At 39.8% G+C, this 23,495-nt stretch overlaps 1 protein-coding gene and 1 long non-coding RNA gene across 7 annotated transcripts in view; both read right to left on the minus strand.

The window, feature by feature from the left end:
* The window catches only part of LOC114889100 (zinc finger protein 420), a 93,055-nt gene extending 77,742 nt beyond the window's left edge, over positions 1-15,313 (minus strand). Inside the window, exons 1-6 of one of the 6 annotated variants that reach the window (XM_029212029.1) lie at positions 15,052-15,313; positions 14,417-14,542; positions 13,259-13,315; positions 11,518-11,644; positions 11,139-11,234; positions 3,984-7,665 (exon numbers count right to left, since the gene is read on the minus strand). In XM_029212029.1, the coding sequence (XP_029067862.1) occupies positions 5,924-7,665; positions 11,139-11,234; positions 11,518-11,644; positions 13,259-13,267 (1,974 nt within the window). In that variant the 5' untranslated portion in view covers positions 13,268-13,315; positions 14,417-14,542; positions 15,052-15,313 and the 3' untranslated portion in view covers positions 3,984-5,923. Of the gene's footprint in view, positions 1-3,983; positions 7,666-11,138; positions 11,238-11,517; positions 11,645-13,258; positions 13,978-14,416; positions 14,543-15,051 lie in introns of those variants that run through there. The other 5 variants (XM_029212010.1, XM_029212039.1, XM_029212000.1 and 2 more) reach the window with 5 other exon arrangements.
* Positions 15,310-20,412, minus strand: LOC114889539. The gene is made up of 4 exons (XR_003792053.1): positions 20,155-20,412; positions 19,739-19,812; positions 19,518-19,572; positions 15,310-15,377 (listed from the first exon to the last, which is right to left on the minus strand). It is a non-coding gene; the product is annotated as an uncharacterized LOC114889539 (long non-coding RNA).
* Between the last annotated feature and the right edge of the window lie 3,083 nt (positions 20,413-23,495).

Genomic DNA, 23,495 nt, shown 5'->3' on the forward strand with positions numbered 1-23,495 from the left:
AACCAGGAAGAAAGAGAAAATATAAACAGACCAATCACAAGCACTGAAACTGAAACTGTGATTAAAAATCTTCCAAGAAACAAAAGCCCAGGACCAGATGGCTTCACAGGCGAATTCTATCAAACATTTAGAGAAGAGCTAACACCTCCCCTTCTCAAATTCTTCCAAAATATAGCAGAGAGAGGAACACTCCCAAACTCCTTCTATGAGGCCACCATCACCCTGATACCAAAACCAGACAAAGATGTCACAAAAAAAAGAAAACTACAGGCCAATATCTCTGATGAACATAGATGCAAATATCCTCGACAAAATACTAGCAAACAGAATCCAACAGCCCGTTAAAAGGATCATACACCATGATCAAGTGGAGTTTATTCCAGGAATGCAAGGATTCTTCAATATACACAAATCAATCAATGTGATAAAACATATTAACAAACTGAAGGAGAAAAACTATATGATCATCTCAATAGATGCAGAAAAAGCTTTTGACAAAATTCAATACCCATTTATGATAAAAACTCTCCAGAAAACAGGCAAAGAGGGAACCTACCTCAACATAATAAAGGCCATAGATGACAAATCCACAGCCAACATCATTCTCAATGGTGAAAAACTGAAACCGTTTCCTTTAAGATCAGAAACAAGACAAGGTTGCCCACTCTCACCACTATCATTCCACATAGCTCTGGAAGTTTTAGCCACAGCAATCAGAGAAGAAAAAGAAATAAAAGGAATGCAAATCAGAAAGGAAGTAAAACTGTCACTGTTTGCAGATGACATGATGCTATTAGAAAACTACTAGAGCTAATCAATGAATTTGGTAGAGCAGTAGGATAAAAAATTAATGCACAGAAATGTCTTGCATTCCTATACACTAATGATGAAATATCTGAAAGAGAAATTAAGGAAACAGTCCCACTTACCATTGCAACAAAAAGAATAAAATACCTAGGAATAAACCTACCTAAGGAGACAGAAGACCTATATGCAGAAAACTATAAGACACTGATGAAAGAAATTAAAGATGATACAAACATATGGAGAGATATACTATGTTCTTGGATTGGAAGAATCAACAGTGTGAAAGTGACTATACTACCCAAAGCAATCTACAGATTCAATGTAATCCCTTTCAAACTACCAATGGCATTTTTCAAAGAACTAGAACAAAAAATTGCTCAATTTGTATGGAAACACAAGAGACTCCGAATAGCCAGAACAATCTTGAGAAAAATAATGGAGCTGGAGGAATCAGGCTCCCAGACTTCAGACTATACTACATAGCTACAGTAGTCAAGTCAGTATGTTACTGGCACAAAAACAGAAATATAGATCAATGGAACAGGATAGAAAGCCCAGAGATAAACCCACACATCTATGGTCACCTAATCTATGACAAAGGAGGCCAGAATATACAATTGAGCAAAGACATACTCTTCAATAAGTGGTGCTGGTAAAACTGGACAACTACATGTAAAAGAATGAAATTAGAACACTCTCTAACACCATACACAAAAATAAACTCAAAATGGATTAAAGGCCTAAATGTAAGGCCAGACACTATTAAACTCTTAGAGGAAAATATAGGCAGAACACTCTATGACATAAATCGCAGCAAGATCTTTTTTGACCCACCTCCTAGAGTAATGAAAATTTAAAAAAAATAAACAAATGTGACCTAATTAAATTCAAAAGCTTTTGCACAGCAAAGGAAACCATAAACAAGATGAAAAGACAACCCTCAGAATGGGAAAAACTATTTGCAAATGAAGCAACTGTCAAAGGATTAACCTCCAAAATATAGAAGCAGGTCATGCAGCTCAGTATGAAAAAAACAAACAACGCAGTCCAAAAATGGGCAGAAGACCTAAACAGACATTTCTCCAAAGATATAGATTGCTGACAAACACATGAAAAAATGCACAACGTCATTATTAGAGAAGAGCAAGTCAAAACTGCAATGAGATGTCACCTCACACTGGTCAGAATGGCCATCATCACAAAATCTACAAATAATAAATGCTGGAGAGAGTGTGGAGAAAAGGAACCCTCTTGCACTGTTGGTGGGAATGTAAATTGATACAGCCACTATGGAGAACAGTATGGAGGTTCCTTAAAAAACTAAAAATAGAATGACCATATGACCCAGCAATCCCACTACTGGGCATATACCCTGAGAAAACCATAATTCAAAAAGAGACAATGTACCACAATGTTCATTGCAGCACTATTTACAATAGCCAGGATATGGAAGAAACCTAAGCGTCCATCGACAGATGAATGGATAAAGAAGATGTGGCACATATATACAATGGAATATTAGTCATCCATAAAAAGAAACGAAATTGAGTTATTTGTAGTGAGGTGGATGGACCTAGAGTCTGTCATACAGAGAGAAGTAAGTCAGAAGAGAAAAAAAAATACTGTATGCTGACACATATATATGGAATCTAAAAACAAGAAAAAAAGGTTCTCATGAACCTAGGGGCAGGACAGGAATAAAGGCACAGATGTAGATAATGGACTTGAGGACACAGGGAGGGGGAAGGGTAAGCTGGGACAAGGTGAGAGAATAGCATTGACATATATACACTACCAAACATAAAATAGGTAGTGGGAAGTAGCTGCATGGCACAGGGAGATCTGCTCGGTGCTTTGTGACCACCTAGAGGGGTGGGATAAGGAGGGTGGGAGGGAGACGCAAGTGGGAGGGGATATGGGGATATACATATGCATATAGCTGATTCACTATGTTATACAGCAGAAACTAACACAACATTGTAAAGCAATTACACTCCAATAAAGATGTTAAATAAAAAAAGATAAAAAAATAAAAAAGAGCACCTACACAAAACCTATAGCTAACATAATACTTAATAGTGAAAGACTGAGAGTTTCCCCCTAAGATCAGAAACAAGGCAAGGATATATGCTTGTACCACTCTTACTCAACATAACACTGGAAGTAATAGTCACCATAAGGGAAGAAAAACAAAAGACAGACTAGAAGAAAAAAACTGTCCCTGTTTATAGCTGACATGATTATCTATGTAGAAAATCCCAAGGAATGTACAAAACAAAAACTTCCAGAACGAATTAGTGACTTCTGCAGCAAGATAATAGATTACAAGATCAATATACAAGTTATTTGTAACCCATATACAAATTATATTGATATTAGTCTATGGCTTTGCTGTAGAACTCACCAATTATATAATTTGTATATTGATTTGTATATATGTATATATATAATTTGTGTATACTAGTGATTAATAGCTAAAAGGAAAAACACACCATTTACAACTTTTCCAAAGAAAATGAAACACTTAGATATACACTTATAAATCATGTATGCGATCTGTATGCCAAAAATTACAAATCCTAATAAGAGAAATCAAAGACTATATTAGTTTTCTAGGGCTGCCATAACAAATTACCACAAACTTAGTTTAAAACAACTTTATTTTCTCACAGTTCTGGGGGCTAGAAGTCCAAAATCAAGGTATTGGCAGGGCCATGCTTTCTCTAAAGGTGCTAGGGGATGATTCTTTCTTGCCCTTTCCAGTTTCTGGTAGTTATTAGTAAGCCTTAGTGTTCCTTGGCTTGTAGATGCATCATTCCAACCTTGCCTCTGATTTCACATGGCTTTCCTTATGTGTCTGTGTCCATATTTCCCTCTTCTTTTAAGGATACTAGTCATTAGAGTAGTGCTTACTCTAATCCAATATGACCTCACCTTAATTTGATTACATCTGCAAAGTCTCTATTTCCAAATAAGGTCACATTCACAGGTACTGAGAGTTAGGACTTGAATATTTTGGGGAACACAATTAAACCCATAATAAAGACCTAAAAATGAAGATACATATCATGTTCATGGATTGGAAGACTCAGAGAATAAAGATGTCAATTATCCCCAAATTGAAATTCTATTACAACTCAGCAAACTCTTTTTTTTGTAGATATAGGTTAGTTTATTCTAGAATTTATATGAAATGCCAAAGATCTAGAATAGTTAAGTCAATTTTAAAAAGGTAAAGTGGGAGGAATCACTCTACCCAATATTAAGACATCCTATAGAGTGACAGTAACCAAGACAGGGTGGTACTGGCAGAGGGATAGGCACACTCAGACGTGTGCAGAGAAAATACAGAAATAGACATACACAAATATAAAGGCACAAAATCAATTTATTGAAGGTAGCCTTTTCAACAAATGGTACGAGAACAACTGGACACCCATAAGGCAACACAAAGAAATAACATGAAGCTAAAGTTTATAATGTATGCAAATATTAACTCAAAATGGATCACAGACTTAAATGCAAAACATAAAACCATGAAAACTTCAGGCAAAAATGTAGGAGAATATCTTTAGGATCTGGAGCTAGAAAAGGAGTCTATATATATATATATATATATGTTTTTTGGGGGTTTTTTTGTTGTTGTTTTTTTTGCCGTACATGGGCCTCTCACTGTTGTGGCCTCTCCCACTGTGGAGCACAGGCTCCGGACGTGCAGGCTTAGTGGCCATGGCTCACGGGCCCAGCCACTCCGTGGCATGTGGGATCTTCCCGGACCAGGGCACGAACCCATGTCCCCTGCATCAGCAGGCGGACTCTCAACCACTGCGCCACCAGGGAAGCCCAAGTCCTTAGATTTGACACCAAAAGCTAAATCCGTAAAAGGAAAAAGTAATAAGCTAGACCTTATCAAAATTAAAAAGTTTTGATTTTCAAAAGACCCTGCTAAAAGGATGAAAAGCTACGCACTGGGGAAAATTTTTGCAAACTACATATCAAACAAAGGACTAGTATTGTCTACAATAAAGAAAGCATTCTCTCACAATCCAACAGTTAAAAAAAAAGATACAATTCAAAAATGAAGCAGTAAAAGACATAGTCATTTCACCACAATGGATACAGGGATGGCAAATAAGCACACCATCATTAGCCCCTAGGGAAATGGAAATTATAACCACAAAGAGATATCATTACACACCTATCAGAATGGCTAAGATTAAAAAATGGTGAAAAAACCAAATGCTGGTAGAGATACAGAGAAACTGTCACTCATGTTCCTGGTGTGACTATAAAATGGAAAAGCCACTTTGGAAAATGATTTGTCCATTTCTTATAAGAGAAACATTCATTTACTATATAACCCAGAAACTACTCTCTTAAACATTTAGACCAGAGAAATGGAAATTTATGTTCATGCAAAAATTTATACAAAAATGTTCACAAGCAGCTTTATTTGTAAGGGCAAAACACTCTTTTCCCCTTAGGGTTTCCTTTTAGTAAGAATTTTGATTCAGAATCAGGTATAACCTCACATTAATAATATTAGAATGTTTTGTTCCAAAATGATTTACCTGAGGCTTAGTAAGAGTGATGAAAGATTTACCGTATATACTGTATTTGTAAAGTTTCCTTCTCATTTGAGTTCTGTAAAGTAAGATTAAAAGTAATGATTAATGATTAAAACACTAAATAAAAGTAATGTTTACAATAATAGCTAACATTTATTAAGCATTAACTACGTAGTACACATTGCTTTAAGGCTTTATGGTATATGTATTTACTTCTTTAAATTGCAGAACACTATGATGAAATATGTGATATTAATGGAAACTAAAACAAACAGGGGTTAAGTAACTTTTGCAAAGGAACAGCCACATACTAAATGGTGGAGCTCAGGTGATACTGTACAACAGAACCCTACATTTTAGGGTTGAGCTCTCATATGAATTCACTAATGTCTAACTAGGATTGAAATGTGATGGAAAGTAATTCTGCACTTATATTAATCTAGGCTTTCTTAAATGTGAATTCTCTGAAGGTGAGTTACTTATGAGTTTAAGTAAAAAAGGATTCTCACATTCATAATCTGAATTTTCTGATATCCCAAAGGTGAATGTCATAGGCAAACAGGTAAAGGATTTACTAAATTAATTTTTTCATACAGTTTTTCTCCATTATGAAGTTTCTGATGTTGAGTAAGGTGTGAATGACGTCTAAAGTCCTTACCACATGCATTACATTTATAAGGCTTCTCGCCAGAATGAATTCTCTGATGTTGAGTAAGTTGTGATCCACGATTAAAGGCCTTTCCACATTCGTTACATTTGTATGGCTTCTCACCAGTATGAATTCTCTGATGCTGAGTCAGATGTGAACCACGAATAAAGGCCTTCCCACATTCATTACATTCATAGGGCTTCTCACCAGTATGAACTCTCTGATGGTAAGTTAGCTGTGAGCTACGAATAAAAGTCTTACCACATTCCTTACATTCATATGGTTTCCTACCAGTATGAAAAATCTGATGTAGATTAAGTTGTGAGGCACAAATGAAGATCTTCCCACACTGCTTACATTCATAGGGATTCTCACCTGTATGAATTTTCTGATGTTGAGACAGTTGTGAGCCATAAATAAAGGCCTTTCCACATTCTTTACATTCATAGGGCTTTTCACCAGTATGAATTCTCTGATGCTGAGTAAGATGTGAGCCACGAATAAAGGCTTTCCTACATTCCTTACATTCAAAGGGTTTTTCACCAGTGTGAATTTTTTGATGTTCAGTAAGTTGTGAGCCACGAATAAATGATTTCCCACATTCTTGACATTCATATGGTTTCTCGCCAGTATGAATCCTCTGATGTCGAATAAGCTGTGAGCCATAGTTAAAGGCCTTTCCACACTGCTTACATTCGTGTGGTTTCTTACCTGTATGGATCCTCTGATGTTCAGTAAGTTGTGAGCCACGAATAAAGGACATCTCACAATCTTTACATTTATAAGGCTTTTCACCAGTATGGAATCTATAATGTAGAGTAAGCTGTGAACCATAACTAAAGGCTTTCCCACATTTCTTACATTCATAGGGTTTCTCACCAGTATGAATTCTCTGATGTTCAGTAAGTTGAGAGCCACGAATAAAGGCCTTTCCACATTCCTTACATTGATAGGGTTTCTCTGCAGTATGAACTCTCTGATGGTAAGTAAGTTGTGAGCCACGAAAAAAGGCCTTCCCACATGCATTACATTCATAGGGTCTTTCACCAGTATGAATTATTTGATGCTGAGTAAGATGAGAGCTACGAATAAAGGCCTTCCCACACTCTTTACATTCATAAGGTTTCTCTCCAGTATGAATTCTTTGATGACAAATAAGTTGCGAGGCACAGATAAAAGCTTTTCTACATTCCTTACATTCATAGGGTTTCTTAGCAACATGAACTCTCTGAAGGTAAGTAAGCTGTGAGTCCCAAATAAAGGCCTTTCCACATTCTTTACATTCATAGAATTTTTCATGACTTTTCTGATGTTCAGTCTGTTGAAAGCCAAGGATAAAATATTTTCTGCACGCTTTACATTCATAGAATTTCTCAGTAGAATGAATTCTCTGTTGTAACGTAAGGGATGTGGTTTGACTTAAATTAGGCATTTCTTCATAGACTACTAGTTGCCTAAAAAGTCCCTCTTTATTTCCTAAATGGCTTTCAAACTGGTCTCTGCATTCCTTATCATCTTGAAAACTTTTGCACTCCCACTTACGGCTTGTAAGTTGTTCTACTATCTCCCATTGAGATGCTTCTAGTTCATAAATTTCTCTTTTTGATGACAGCTTCTTGGTTTCACACCTGGATTCCCAGTCTGTAAGATAACAAGTAAACAAATGCTGTTTTCATATTCCTGGAAAAATGAAACTTCTAAGATAGAAATGGTGGACTCAAACTGAATATCATACTCGTAAGATGTCAGTGCAACCAATGGAACAGAAAAGAAAAATCCATAAATAGACACAATTATAAGTGCAAATTTAGCATACAGTAACGGTAGCAGCTAAAACAAGTAGGGAAAAGATGGACTCTTTTTTAATAAATGAAAGTGATCAACATAAGGATAAACATAGGAGACACTGCTTTGGGAAAGATCCCCAGTGCTCTCCTTACTTGCTGCAAATAATGAAACCTTCCTTTTCCCTTAAAAAAACAAAAACAAAAAAAAATACGACATAAGGATAAACATACAGAAAAAAGATGAAATTGCATTAGTACCTTAGAGCTTACAGTAGGATAAATTCCAAATGGATCAGATACCCTTACTCAGAGAAATGAAAACACAGAAATAACTAGAATAAAACTTGGGTGACTTCTGTAACTTAGGAATGGGGAAATTTTTCCAAATCACAACTTGATGAAAATGACCACATTGGGACTTCCCACATCCAGTGGTTAAGACTCCATGCTTCCACTGCAGGGTTCAATCCCTGGTCGGGGAACTAAGATCCCACATGCCGTGTGGTGGGGCCAAAAAAAAAATGATGTTGGATTAATTATCTATGTAGAAGAAGTAAAATTTAAAAAAATGACCATGTTACAGTAAAAAACAAAAGAAAAGGTTAGCATGTCAAAAACACATTAAGGAAAGTAAAAGGACAAGCTGGGAAAAAATAGATATGTATAGATATCTATACTTATGTGAACTCTATCTCAAAATTGCACTAGCGGGACTTCCCTGGTGGTCCAGTGGTTAAGACTCCGTGCTTCCACTGCAGGGGGCACAGGTTCGATCCCTGGTCAGGGAACCAAGATCCCACATGCTGTGTGGCATGGCCAAAAAACAAACAAAAAAATAAAGCAATAAAAATTTTTTTAACTGCACCAGCAAATTTCAAAATTTTTGATGCAGAAAGTTTTCACTGAAGCATAATTTGTTACAGAAAAAGATTAATAACCCAATTGTCCATCAGTAGGTGGCTGGTTGAAATAATCATGGTATATCCACATCATGGAGTACTATGAAGCAGTTAAAAAGGAATATCTCTTTATATTAATATGAAGTGCTGATTGAAATACACTATTAATTGTAAAAGAAATGTCGAGCTTCCCTGGTGGCGCAGTGGTTAAGAATCCACCTGCCAATGTAGGGGACATGGGTTCAAGCCCTGGTCCAGGAGGATCCCACATGCCATGGAGCAACTAAGCCCGTGAGCCTAGAGCCCATGCTCAGCAGTAAGAGAGGCCACCGCAATAAGAGGCCCGCACACCGCAATGAAGAGTAGCCCCCACTCACCACAACTAGAGAAAGCCCACACACAGCAGCGAAGACCCAATGCAGCCAAAAATAAATTAATTAATTAAGAAAAAAAAAGAAATGTCAACAAATGTATAGTTATGCTCTTTTTATCTTAGGAAGGAGAGGAGGTGGAGGAAGTATAAATGTATAATACACATTTGCTTTTATTTTTAAAAGGGAGAGGAATAAACCCCATAGTTACAGGGTAGGGAAGGAACAGATGGAGGAGCCAGGAATAGAGGTCAGATTTCTTTGAATATAACTTGTTTTGTAGATTTGACTTTGGTGGTATATAAATAATTATAAAACAAAATTAAATTACAAGAAAGCACAGCTTAAAAATTGAAAGAAAAAAAAAAAAAAAGAACCAGTATTTACAATTGGTGGCATAACCATACAAGGAAACTACTTCAAATAACTTTCAAACATAGTAATTTGACTGTGATATACCCTATGAAGGGAACAAAAAACTGCCAAAACAATTATCTCAAACTGTTTTGAGTAATCATATTGTTAGTGGTAGTGTTGATCTTATTTTAGAGGCTTCTTGTATAATGTGGGATAAAATATGCAATTATGTGATATTCTAATTGCATCATTCTTAGTGTCCTTGATAACTGGGACTCCTGGCATGGGAGAAAATAGATGCAGCTGTAAGATCTTAAAAAGGGTTAAATAAAAAGCCTATAATTCAGAATCTGAATTGAATTGCTATGAACCCATGCTATAGTTTATCTTATGTTTTTTAATTAAGACTTTATTTCTTAAGAGTAGTTTTAGGTTTACAGAAAAACTGAATTAAGTCCAGAGAGTTCCCACATGCTCCCTTTTCCTTCCCCTCCAGGTTCCCTGATCAGTAGTAACTTAATATCTTGCATTGGTGCAGTACATTTGTTAAAACTGATGAATCTATATTGATACATTATTTTCTTCTATTTCTGTTCTCCCTGACTCACCCTAGCCACACTTATCTGTTGAGCCTCAAAAGGATCAAACTCACTGCTACCTCAGTTCCTCTGCAACTGCTAGTCCCTCTGCCTTAACTGCTCTTCTTGGGAATTCCCTGGCAGTCCAGTGGTTAGGACTCTGAGCTTTCACTACCGAGGGCCTGGGTTTGATCTCTGGTTGGGGAACTAAGATCCCACAAGCCACGCAGGGCGGCCAAAAAACAAACAAACAAAAAACCCTAAAAAACAGGGCTTCCCTGGTGGCATAGTGGTTGAGAGTCCGCCTGCCGATGCAGGGGACACGGGTTCGTGCCCCGGTCCGGGAGGATCCCACATGCCGCGGAGCGGCTGGGCCCGTGAGCCATGGCCGCTGAGCCTGAGCGTCCGGAGCCTGTGCTCCGCAACGGGAGAGGCCACAGCAGTGAGAGGCCCGCGTACCAAAAAAAAAAAAAAAAAAAACCCTAAAAAACAAAAACCTGCTCTTCTCCCAGAATTTGCATGTCTTACTCTATTCATGTCTCCCCTCAAATGCGAGCACCTCAGAGAGTCATCCTTAACCACTCTTTCTATAAGAACACCTCCCCCCATTACTTTGTGATTCTCTATGCTTTTTGTTTTGCTTCATAACACTCATCACTCTTTGTATATTTTTATTTGTTACTGACTATTTCTTCTGCTAGGAAAGATCAATGGGGATACGGAATTTTTCTTGTTTACTGTTATATTCTCAATACTTAGAATATAGAGGGTATTTAAAAATATTTGTTGGATAAAGACTCATACAGGTTTCACTGGATCAAAAATATAAAATGTTAAAATGGTTATCATCGAAAAAGGAGGGCTATCCCCTGTTTGAAAATACAGGGGAACATGAAAGAAAACAAGGGAAGTGGTAAATGGAGCAAAGAAGGGGATTCCTTAGGTAACTGATGCTAAAACAGTTTTGTCCTCCAGGGCTCAGGATTTTACTCCACAGGCCTAGGAGTAAAAGGCCTTGGTTGGGTCTGTGAGGAGAACTTTGGAGCTAATAACTCAAAGGTGTGGCCAACTTATGAAGGAATTTAACAACGGCCTCCCTTTGCCTGATCATCTCTTACTCACCTGGGCTCAGACCTCTTGTCACATCCCGTACAACCTTCCAAGGGTCCTTCCCTTGCTCCAATAAGGAGAGCACATCTGGCTTAGAAATGGAAAATCCTGCTTATAAGAATGGAAATAGATACGGTTACACTCTGTTTGTCCAGAATTAAAATTGAGTCCACTGTTCATCAAGTAAGAAGGTCAATTACAGAAAGATTCAGAGAAAGGATATCTGAAGAAAAGAGTAGATAAAAGTGCCCAATGGAGCTGTCCATTTCAAAGTTTATAAAGCACAAAAAATTTATTTGGGACTAGGGGTCTGAAATTCAGCTAGGCACTTGGAAACTTTTCTAAATTTCACAAAGACTGAAGCTGAATTATTAGGAACAGACAAAATTACCCAGTGAGACCAGGTTGCTGTAGTTCTCCAACATCACGTCTCTGTACAAATCCTTCTGTTGCAAGTCCAGGCACTCCCACTCTTCCTGTGAGAAGTCTATGGCCACATCCTTGAATGACACCAAACTCTGAAATGACAACCCAGGGTTAATGGTAAAATAAAGAAATATTTTTTAGAAGTAATGAGAGAAGAAATGTATTACATAAAGTGGCCAAAACAGAAATACGTTGAAGCTGGAAGCTTGCAATATGGCTAAGTAACAGAAAGGAAGAGAGTGTGATAAATGCAGAGCACCTAAATAGTTTCTAAACATTCCTATTACTCTGTCATAGCTTCTTGTGAACAGTTACAAGAATGAACAAAAGCCAGGTAAGTGGAGTTCTCTGATTAAATGAAATACCGTGTGCAAGCACATAACACATGCAAATTCTCAAATAAGTTGCAAATTCCTTCCTCCCCTCTTCCCTTTAAAGAATTGAAAATAAGAAAAAGGAAGGAAGGGAGGGAAGAAAGAGAGGATGGAAGGAGGAAGGGAGGGAGAAAAAAGAGAAAAAAACAAAACTGATGGGCCCATTCCAAATGTCTTTTAAAATGTTTATCTTAGGGCTTCCCTGGTGGCGCAGTGGTTGGGAGTCCGCCTGCCGATGCAGGGGACGTGGGTTCGTGCCCCAGTCCGGGAAGATCCCACATGCCGCGGAGCGGCTGGGCCCGTGAGCCGTGGCCGCTGAGCCTGCGCGTCCGGAGCCTGTGCTCCGCAATGGGAGAGGCCACAGCAGTGAGAGGCCCGCGTACCACAAAAAAAAAAAAAAGTTTATCTTAGAAAATAAGATTTCTATATAATTTAAGAATTTATTTCCAACTCAAGTCTCAGAATAACTTAGCAATAATATTCTTCCTTGTCCTGGCAAATCCTTTCATAGACATCATTTTTATAAGGTATATAATATTCCATATTATAATTATAATCATTTTCTTTTTTTCTTTTTTTTTTTTTTGCTGCACAGTGCAGCTTGTGGGATCTTAGTGCCCCCACCAGGGATTGAACCCCAGCCCTCGGCAGTGAAAGCACAGAGTCCTAAACACTGGACCACCAGGGAATTCCCTGTAATCATTTTCTTATTTTCCAGTATTTAGTTTGTTTTCCTTCTCTAACATCAGCTCTGTTTCTAAAATTCACAAATATCTAACCCTCTGGATGATCATTTTACCACTTATCATTGCTCACTGTACACTTTGCTTATTCTGAGCAACAGAAAACCAATGAAAGATGAGCTAAACTCACACAGATGTGGCCCCTGACTTACACATTCTATTCAAATTTGAAATGGACCTTGTCACTGGTATTCACCTCTGAGGTACTCACTGATATGACATGCTCTCTCTCTGTTCTCAATCCTACATTTGATCACATTTCCAATCTTAAAAGCCTCACAGACCAAAGATTTCACCACATTCTGAGATAAACAGCAATTTTCTATCCTCATCAACCAGAAAATGGAGGTCAGTGAGAAAGAATGAATTTTGCATGTGTAGTCCCATCTCATCAAACCACATTCTGACACAAGAGGTTCTACTCTTTCCTTAATACATTTCCTGATTTGCAGAATGGATCCCTAAATATGGCTAGAGAAGGGAGGGGTGGGGCTTAGTGAGGCAGAAAATCTGCAGATAAGAATATTGAGCATTCATAGCCTAGAAAACAATGACTATTTCATGAGGAGAAGAAAAAACACCAACTCACATGGGGCATGGCTTAGAAGGGAAAATTATTAGTCCTCCTCTGGAGAAGTGCTGAGTCCTGAGAATACAGAGTCAGTAAAGAAAAAGGAAACTGTGAGAATAGGCTTCCTTCTAAATGACTAAGTTAAGATAAATATTTCCTTCCCTTTTCATGGCACCTGGTCCCTTCCATGCCCCAATATATATACTGAGATTTGCAGAAATATAAACAATCAAATCCCTTCCCCAATCCCAAAAAACACAGATACAGAAGAATTAATTTATGCTAAAGCAGTACCCAATTCCTATGATGTTCGTAGGGTTCTCTGACCTGTCCTGAGTGGTTAATATTTTCAGACTAGGGGCCTCTGATCCAAAATGTATCCAAGTCATACCTGCTTCAAGGACACTGATGGGGCCCTCAGGCCTAGAAGTGCTCTGTATCCATGTAGGCCAAATCTTGGAACAAACACTTCCCACAACTAAGATCTGCCTTTTTCCCCCAGACTCAACACACTAAATATAAATAGCTCAGGGTGCCTCCCTGGCTCGTTCTCACATTCCAAGGTGCAAGAAGCATTTTGAGTCCAAATTGTAGGCTTCATCCAGGCCACACGAAGTCACACTAGACTCATCAAGTAACCAAGGAACAAATCCAAAGCATTCTTTTTGTTTTTAATTAATTTTTTAAAGTTTTATTTAATTAATTTATTTTTTGGCTGCATGGCTTGTTGTATCTTAGTTCCCCAACCAGGGACTGAACCTGGGCCCTCGGCAGTAAAAGCACAGGGTCCTAACCACTGGACCGCCAGGGAATTCCCCAAAACATCCTTTAACAGAAAACTGCCTGGGGACTTCCCTGGCGGTCCAGTGGTTAAGACTCCTCGCTTCCACTGCAGGGGGCACAGGTTCAATCCCTGGTTGGGGAACTAAGATCCCGCATGCCACGTGGCGTTGCCAAAAAATTAAAAACAAAATAAGAAGAAGGCTGCCTGTTGCATCCAATCATGGCCTCAGCTGAACTCAGGAATTCTGGAGGCAGCACTCCCTTGTTATCCTGCTGAACATCATTCTGCCTCTAAATGTAAGGCTGGGGATGACTTGAGAAAGTGGCTGTACAACAAATAATTTGCATACAGCACATACTATGCGCTAGATTCTTTATACAATTAACACTTACGTGATCAGCAAACAGGTCTGTGAATTTAACCACTCTCTGCGTCCACTGGCTATAGAATCTTCCTTATACTTGTTTCTTTTCGTAACAGCTTCACTGACATATAACTCAACATTCCATAAATTCATCCTTTTAAAAATACAACTGAGTGGTTTTTAGTATACTCACAGAGATGCACAACCATCTAATTTTAGAATATTCTCATTATCCAAAACCCCATACCCCTTAGCAGTCACTTCCCACTCTTGTTCCCTCAGACCCTGGCAACTGCTAATCCACTCTTTATATCTACATCTATGCTTATTCTAGTCATTTCATATAAATGTAATCATACAATATGTGGTCTTTGTGATGGGCTTCTCTCACATAGCATGTTTCAAGGTTAGCATATGCTACAGCATAGATTAGTATCTTTGCCTTTATACATATTGCTAAATAATGTTCCATTGTATGGATACACCACATTTTTCCCATTCATCAGTTGATGGACATTTGCATTGTTTTCACTTATTGTTACTAAGAATAATGCTACTAAGAACATTCATGTACATGTTTTTGTGTGGACATATGTTTCATTTCTCTTAGATATATACACCTAGGAATAGAATTGCTGGATCATATGGTAACTCCATGTTTACCTTTTTGAGGAACTGCCAACTCTTTTTCAAAGCAGCTGCATCATCTTACAGTTCCACCAATATATCAAAGTTCCATTTTTTCCACATCTTCGCCATCTTTTGGATTAAATTCATTCTAGTGGGTCTGAAGTGGTATGTCATGATTTTGATTTGCATTTCCGCAATGATGTTGAACATCTTTATGTGCTTATTTGTCATTTGTGTATTTTCTTTGGAGAAATGTATATTCCAATTCTTTGCTCATTTAAAAAATTTGGTGGTACTTCCCTGGAGGTCCAAGTGGTTCAGACTCCGTGCTTCCACTGCAGGGGACATGGGTTCGATCCCTGGTTGGGGAATGCGTCGTGGCGTGGCCAAAAGGAAAAAGGAAGAAAAAAATTTTGGTTATTTGTCTTTTTATTTCAGTTGTAATAATTCCTCATATATTCCAAAATACAATTCCCTTCCTGAACTTGTGATTTTCAAATTTTGGGTCCCACTTTGTGGGCTGTATCTTCACTTTCTTGGTGGTGCCCCTTGAAGCTTGAAAGTTTTTAATTTTGAGGAAATCCAATTTATGTATTTTTTCCCCCTTTGGCTGCTTGTACTCTTACATTTAGGTTGATGGTGCATTTTGAGTAAATTTTTGTGTGTAGCATGAGGTACGAGCCTGTGATAAAATATTTCACAAGTGCTGTCTTGACCCAATGTTGATGTCATGGCTAAAAACTCTCAATTCCTCTTCACAGGAAGTTTGCTAAACCCACACCCTAAATACTTCTCTTATCAAGGTCTAACACAATGTACCTTTGCCAGGCTACCCACGGATACCTCAGTAGCCTTGCCATTGTACACAGTCTTAACTGCATCCACCTTTTTCCAGGAGCACAGGTATGACATTATATGGATGACATCCTCCTCTGAGGAGATTCATTTAACATGCTCATTAAGGACATAAAAATACTCACAAAAGAGCTCACAAAAAAAGACACAGGCCACTGCCTCACACATAATGCAAAGCCCTGACACCTTCGTTAAATTCCTGAAAAGTATTGGTAAAACAGGGCAACTCTATGCCTGACACTGTCAAGAAACTACAGTAAAATCTCTCAGCACCCATAATGTCTTTCAGTCTTATTTGGGTCTGGAAGCAACATATTCCTTACTTACAAATTTTAGTTAATCTCACTGATGCCATTACTTACAAATCATCCCACCTTGGAAAGGAACCCTGCCAACAAAAGGCTCCAGAATCTGTTCAAATTAAAATCAGCAGTCACTCCTGTTGCTGCCCTCAGAGACGCCTCTGCAGGGGCTGCAGCAACCTCCTCTCATGCCTCTGAACCCCCTCTGATGGCCACCAGGTGCCTACAGGCTTAAGATGCAAGAAAGTGCCCCTTTTGGCCCTATGCTATATACCACTAGAGTGACAACTGCTGGCTATATACTAAGATCTCTTGGAGATAAAGGCTTTCAAAGACCCTAAGCCTGGGACTCTCTGAACCCAGATGCCTACTATGCCTTGGATCATGGAGGCAGCACCCCCACAAACTCAGCACAGGTACATCCCATAGACTCAGCCAAGCCTGAGCCCTCTGGAATGTTCCACCTACAGGAGGGAGTGGTCTTCCCTGTCCTTAGTCCCTTGCCAGATGCCATGGTGCTAGAGGAGGTCACCCCTCCCTCAGAGCCCTTGACTAGGAATCCTCCTGGGGTTAACTAAGTAAACAGCAATGTGAGCCCACAGAATTTACGAATAGCACTGCCACCATCATAGGTGATGGAGCTAAGTGTAATGTTGCTGCTTTCCATTCCTTAACTAGGATGTCCCCCATAAAGGACAGGATCCAAGGATCAGAACAAGTGGTCAAACTTTAGGAAGTCATCTCTGCACAAATGTCCTGACAAACAAATGGTCCCATCTGCACATTTTTACAAACTCTTGGGCCATTGCCTAAGAGTTGTCCCTTTAAGGGTAAAGAAATCTGGGAATCTCTTGCCTTACAGATACTCAAATATAAATCAAAGTCACTCGTCTCTACATACACAAGGACTCACCAGGACAATCCTTATTCCCTTCAGAGTTCAAGACATTACTAGTAGTGACCAAGGCATACATTTCACTTCTCAAAACACACAATGTTGGGCTCTTGCGAAAGGCATTCAATGGAACTTTCATCTCCCAATAGGTCCCAGGCAGCTGGCTTAATTAAGAGACACAATGGTCTCTTTTAAACAGCTCCCTTTTTTTTTTTTTTTTTTTTTTTGCGGTATGCGGGCCTCTCACTGTTGTGGCCTCTCCCGTTGCAGAGCACAGGCTCCAGACGCGCGGGCTCAGCGGCCATGGCTCACAGGCCCAGCCACTCCGCGGCATGTGGGATCTTCCCGGACCGGGGCACGAACCCGTGTCCCCTGCATCAGCAGGTGGACTCTCAACCACTGTGCCACCAGGGAAGCCCCTAAACAGCTCCCTTTTAAGTGGCAGTGTGTATAAGGATATATGTATACATATAGCTGATTCACTTTGTTGTACACCATAAACTAACACAATATTATAAAGCATTTATACTCCAATAAAGATGTGAAAAATAAATAAATAAATGGCAGTGTGGCAAAAGGACACCTACATGTGTCTCTCTCTTGCCTCAAGCCTTAATCTCTCTTAATTTAAGGCCTTCTGTTTGACTCACATCTCAAAGAAACTTTAGGAAACCTCCTTATCACTACTTCCTATATTTAGAGGGAGCATGTCTCACCCTCCATGCACATGAAGACTCATCACATATGAGGTCTTTTAATAATAATGTCTCCCTCTAACTTTATGGATTTTCAATCCTGCTGCCATTTCATAAGGGCTGTAGGTCAGATTGAGGGCACATACTCTCCTCAGACCCATTAACCATAGATTGTCCAATGGGAGAAGCAACTGTCCACCTGGTATGTGGTCCATTTGAGCCTGAACTTTCCCTACCCAGGAAACCTTCCCCAATATTTGGATTATAAGGTGTTGAAAATTAATCTGGGATCTCCTTCTGATCCCATCCAGGAAATTCAAATTGGTGCATGTAGGCTAAGGCTCTTAATCTATAGGAAATACAGAAAACATGTTAATGATACCAGACTGTGGGAAACTATACAGAACAAATCGCCCAGTTTCTTCAACAAATACATTATAAACCAATTGCAACATATAGGTCTTATTTGGACCCAGATTCAAAGAAATTTTAAAATTTAAAAAAGATATGCCCGAAGAGGCAGTCTAAACTCTAACTGGATATCTGATATTAAAGAAATATTGTTTGAGAGAAAATAATGGTATTGTGATTAAGTTTTTTAAAAGACTCATCATTCACATACACACTGAAATGTTTATGGATGAAGTAATACAACAACATCTGGCACTTGCTACAAAATAATTCTGGGGTGGGCAGAGGTATAGATCAAACAAGACTAGCTATGAGTCAATCATTATTGAAGCTGAACAAAGGATGGTACATAGAGGTTCATTACTATTTTGTCTATTTTTGTACAGTTTGAATTTTTCATAATAAAAAGTTTAAAAAAATGCTGATCATGGCTCAGTGAATTGATTTTACCACACACACAAAAAATAAGGTAACAACACCATAGTTTGAAAACTCTACAATAGCATATTAATAATTTTCTTAAGCTTTCCAACAACTAGCAAAGTACCTTGAATAAAACATAAAATCAAAAAATAGTGATTAGTAAAGTAACGATACAGCCTCTCTGAGGGAAAATATAGCAAGAAGTATTAAAATTTAAAGTCCACACATAAGTTGGCCCAGAAAGTAGCATTCATCCTACTAATAAACTCATCAAATGAGCATCTATATTTATCCCACCACCGTTTACAATAGTAAAAGACTGATAGCCATCTGAAAGTTAGTAAGGGTCAGTTTTTAAACATGGAAGAAGTATGGAATACAGTTCAGCTATAAAAAAATGAATAAGCCCGTCATGTACTAATATATGCATAGAATCCCCCTGGAAGTACTCAAGAAACTAGTCACACTGGTTGCCCTCTGAAATGGGAAAACTCCGTGACTAAGGGCAGAGCTGGGAGGGAGAATTTGCTGAATGCTCTTTTGAATCTTTTAAATACTTACAGTATCATCTTTTAAACAACAAAATTGAGAAGAAAATACTAAAAGAAAGGCTTCAAATTTCACTCTGTGGAATTTATTCTATTCCTTCAAAAATCTTAGAAAAGGACTAAGTATACAGGCGGCATTAAAATATTTAGCACACGAATATGTGTACCTCAGGTTAAAAGGAGAGAAATGGAGTGGAACATCTTTGGGTCCATTCCTCTAACTTCCCCCCATCCCCATTATTCTTTGGAACAGCAACGCCCAAGAACCAGATCACTAAAAGGATTCTTGCTATAGATTTTCGAGGACAGAAAGCTATATCCTGAAAATCCAGAAAGCAATTCAGAAACAAAAAAGAGAAAAACAACTCACCTTGGATAAAAATCTTAGCTGTCCAACAGCTACTCTTCCCTTGTTCTCTGGTCACCTGTGTCAGAGAAGTTGGTAAGAGTTAAATAATCTTGAGACACCAAGCCTTTCTTTGAGCGCAGGCTTATTTGTTAGAACCAAACATCTTCTACTCTCCCTGCCCCACCCCACGCCCCCCACCCCACGAGTTAAAGTAGACACTCAGCCGAAGCTCAGCGACTGACCTGAGCAATGATGCCCTCCCTCTTTGGGAACCAGAGTGGAAGTCGAGAATCCGCATAGGGCTCCAGGTTGATTCCTGAGGGGAAACTGGAATCTTACTACCTCGATTTTTGCCTCCTCTCTTCTCAGCCCCCCGAACTTGAGGCTGTTTCTGGTTCTAAAATTCTCATTCTGACATCAGGTCTGTGACTTGGAGACAAGCTTCTTTATATGGTCATTCTCGCAGCTTAACACAACCGCTCTCACGTCGGAAGACACAATTGCCGCTCTCTCAAGTGGTCACACAAAATCAGGCAGTCCCACAGGCACATCACGTTACACAGACACACACACACACACACACACACACAGTGGCGTGCTAAGGCCTGAGGCTCTAGACACGGCCGGTCTTTGTCCCGGGGCTCAGACAACGCCTCACCTTCTGCTTCTCCGGCGTCCTGCCAGGTCCCAGCGGTCCGGTCCACATCAACAGTCCGCGCTCCCACAGCCGCTGCGCGGCTCAGCTCGTTCCAGCATTAACAGCGCTGACAACCTAGTAGGAAGTAACGTTACACCCGCAGGCTTCTGGAAAATGTAGTCCAGTACCCAAAAGATCCGAGAGAGCCAGCAACCCAAGCCTTCCGAGCCCCTCTCAGAACCGTACTCGTCCCAAAAGTACAAGCCGCGAGCGGCGGGTCCTCCGCCGACTCCGCAAATCACTCCGCGCGTCTGCCGACCCAGCTGTGATGTAGCACGTCCGGTCGCGCTCTGGCGGGAAGCTTATTTCCGGCCGCGGGGGCTCCTGGGACATGTAGTGTGAACTAGGAGTCCCAGAGGGCCAAAAGGGGTCGTCCTGTTGTCTCAGCCTCAGCTTACCACGGGTTGGCGCTGGATGCCGCCACAGAGTCCGAAGGCTCTGGCAGGTGGAAGGAAAGATAGTGCGGATTCCGAGGAGGCTAAAGGAGATGAATCTCCAGGCCGTTACTGCAGCCTGGCCTGTGGAGGAGGACGTAAGGAGAGTGACCCTTTACTGCTGGTGAGTGCATTTGCTTCAGTTTGTGACCTTGGGGGTGTGGTTGTGCAGCTGTTCCTGATACAGTTTTTATGATTAAAAATAAATAAATAAAGTGTTTAAAGTCCACTTTCTGAATGTAACATGCCAAAAAGTGCCCAAATCGTTAAAGATGGGTGATTTTTCATAAATTGCTCGAACTTAGAGTAACTGTTACTGAATACAAGTTCGTGTGCCTGAAGCGCAGTGAGGCCAAACTGAGGTGTTGGAGTTTGGAGCAGAGAAAGGCTTATTGCAGGTCCAAGTAAGGAGAACAGGTGGCTTGTGCTCAAAAACCCCAAACTCCCTGCTGGTTTTAACAGGCAAAATTTGGGGTGAGGGCTTCAGGGTGTGTGACTTTCTTCTGACTGGTGGTGAGGTAATAGGGCAGTGTTCCTGGACTCTTGTGCTCAGCCTGAAGTTACCTTCCTCCACCTAGGTGGGAGCCTTAGTTCCTGCAGAATAATGCAAAGATATGATTATATATATCCCTTGAGGAGGAACCAGGATCCTGCTTTAATGGTTACATTACGGTTTCTTTTTTTTTTTTGCCATGCCACTCAGCATGTGGGATCTTAGTTCCCGGACCAGGGATTGAACCCATGCCCCCTGCATTGGGAGCATGGAGCCTTAACCACTGGACCACCAGGGAAGTCCCATGCACTATAGTTTCTTGACTGCTCATTCTTGGTTTCTGCATTCCCTTACTTCCTTGATTAGTAACTGTTTGAATCTGCTCTTTGGTATTCAGGAAGGTCTAGGAGGCTGAAGCCTTTATCCTGCAAATAAGAAACTGGGGACACAGAAAGGTTTTTGTGCCCAGGAGGCCCTCACTGGGTTCTGATCAGTTTCATAACTAGCACCCCAGAAGTCCCTTACTGGTCTCCTGTAAAGATATCCATCACATGACTTACAATATTACAGATTAGTTTTGCCTGATTTTGAACTGAACATAAATACAATCATATTGTATGCACACTTTCTAACCCCTTTGGTCTGACTTCTTTTGCCAAATATTCAGTTTGTGAGAGTAATTGATAAAGTTCGCTTACTCTTATTGTTGATGGTATTTGGCTTGTTTTTAGCTTGGGGCTACTAGGAATAGTGCTTTTGAACAGTCTCATTTGTGTATTTTGCTGTGTATATGTGTGCATCTTGGAGGGGAATTGCTGGGTCATAGGTTATGCATATGTTTAACTATAGTAATACATTGCCAAACGGTTTTCCAAAGTGGTTTTCCGATTGCAGCTATGTATTACAGTTCCAGTTTCTCTGTATACCTAACACACACTTTATGTGTTTCCTTTTTAACCTTTCTGGTGGGTGCATGGTGGTTTTCATTTGAATTTACCTGATGTGTCCATTTGTATATCTTCTGTAACAGGGGAAGATACCTGCCAGCTTTAGTATTAATTTGGGCAAACAGGAAGAGGACCAAGAGAATCTGGATCCTCTTGTAGAGGTCTGTACTGTTTAGATTGGTGTTGATCCACAGTGCCTTCAATAGTGCCTCTCTTTCCTTACCGCCTTTAAGAACAAATAGGACTAGAGTAAAGGCAAAGGTCCATCCTTCCCTAAGAGGGACCCAAGGCCACCTGCACTGGTCAAGGTATGTTGGGGACTTGACAGTGACCAAGGTTGCCAAACATTTTAAGCCCTTTTGGACATTGGGACATAAGTTACTGCGGTGCTAGAAAGCACCCTTGGGTGTGGTCAAAAAAATTACTTGAAGCAGTTAATAATAACTTCCAGAAATAATTTGGAAAGTAATTTCCAGATTGATCAATAGACTGGTATAACTTTACAGGTGGACTCTTTTGGAGCAATACCCATTCAAGTGGTTGTAACTGATACTGCTGAATGTGTTGTGGTAATAGATGTGTTAATTATAGGTAATAGTTCTCTTGACCATTAGGGATGTTCCCAATGGGGAAATGCCACAATTAGAACAGTGGTAGTGACGCAAGTACCCAACCTGGAGCCTACTAGACTTCTTCAGTATAGTCATGTAGTTACTGTGAAGTAGTATAGGGTGCTGGGGAAGGAGGACAGAGGGAGTAGAAGACATCAGAGGTCACTATACTGATCAAGGAGCTAGTGGAGGAAGAGGTGCTTAAAGAAACTATGTCACATAATGGCCCTCAGTGGCCAGTGAAAAAGACAATGTTATCTGGCTCTGGACTGTGAACTACCAGAAGCTCAGTGTGGCAGTAGTCTCTCTCACACGTGCAGTTCCAGTATTAACAATCACAGAGTCTGTAATGCAGACTGAAGGAGTCTGTCTTGCCATGGTTGGTGGACATTGCTAATACCTTCTCAGCATCCTGTTGCATTCTGCAAATCAGTGCCAATTTGCCTTCACAAGTTTCTAATTACCTTTATTTTATCATGTTGCCACAGGCTACCTAAACTCTTCACAATTCATCGTTAGTGAATAGGCCAAGATCTAAAAAGGCTGAAATATTACCAGAGATGTCCTGTTACCATTACATTGATGGCATTATTCCGATTGGAAGGGCTAAGCACAGCATATAGACTGCCTTTCATAAGATGAGTCAATTATCTGAACCAGGGCTGGAAGATTAAGATCCCAATAAGATACAGGGGCTAAACACTGAAGGAAGATTCTTGGAAACCAGGTGGGCTGCCCAGAGAAAAAGCCCTGAGCTTTTTAAAGAAAAATTGTTGGCCTTAAAAGCTTCAGCAAACAAAATGAGGCACAACATGTG

Source organism: Monodon monoceros, unplaced genomic scaffold, assembly GCF_005190385.1.
Source record: "Monodon monoceros isolate NGI ecotype Baffin Bay Population unplaced genomic scaffold, NGI_Narwhal_1 Super_Scaffold_10, whole genome shotgun sequence".
Classification (NCBI taxonomy): domain Eukaryota; kingdom Metazoa; phylum Chordata; class Mammalia; order Artiodactyla; family Monodontidae; genus Monodon; species Monodon monoceros.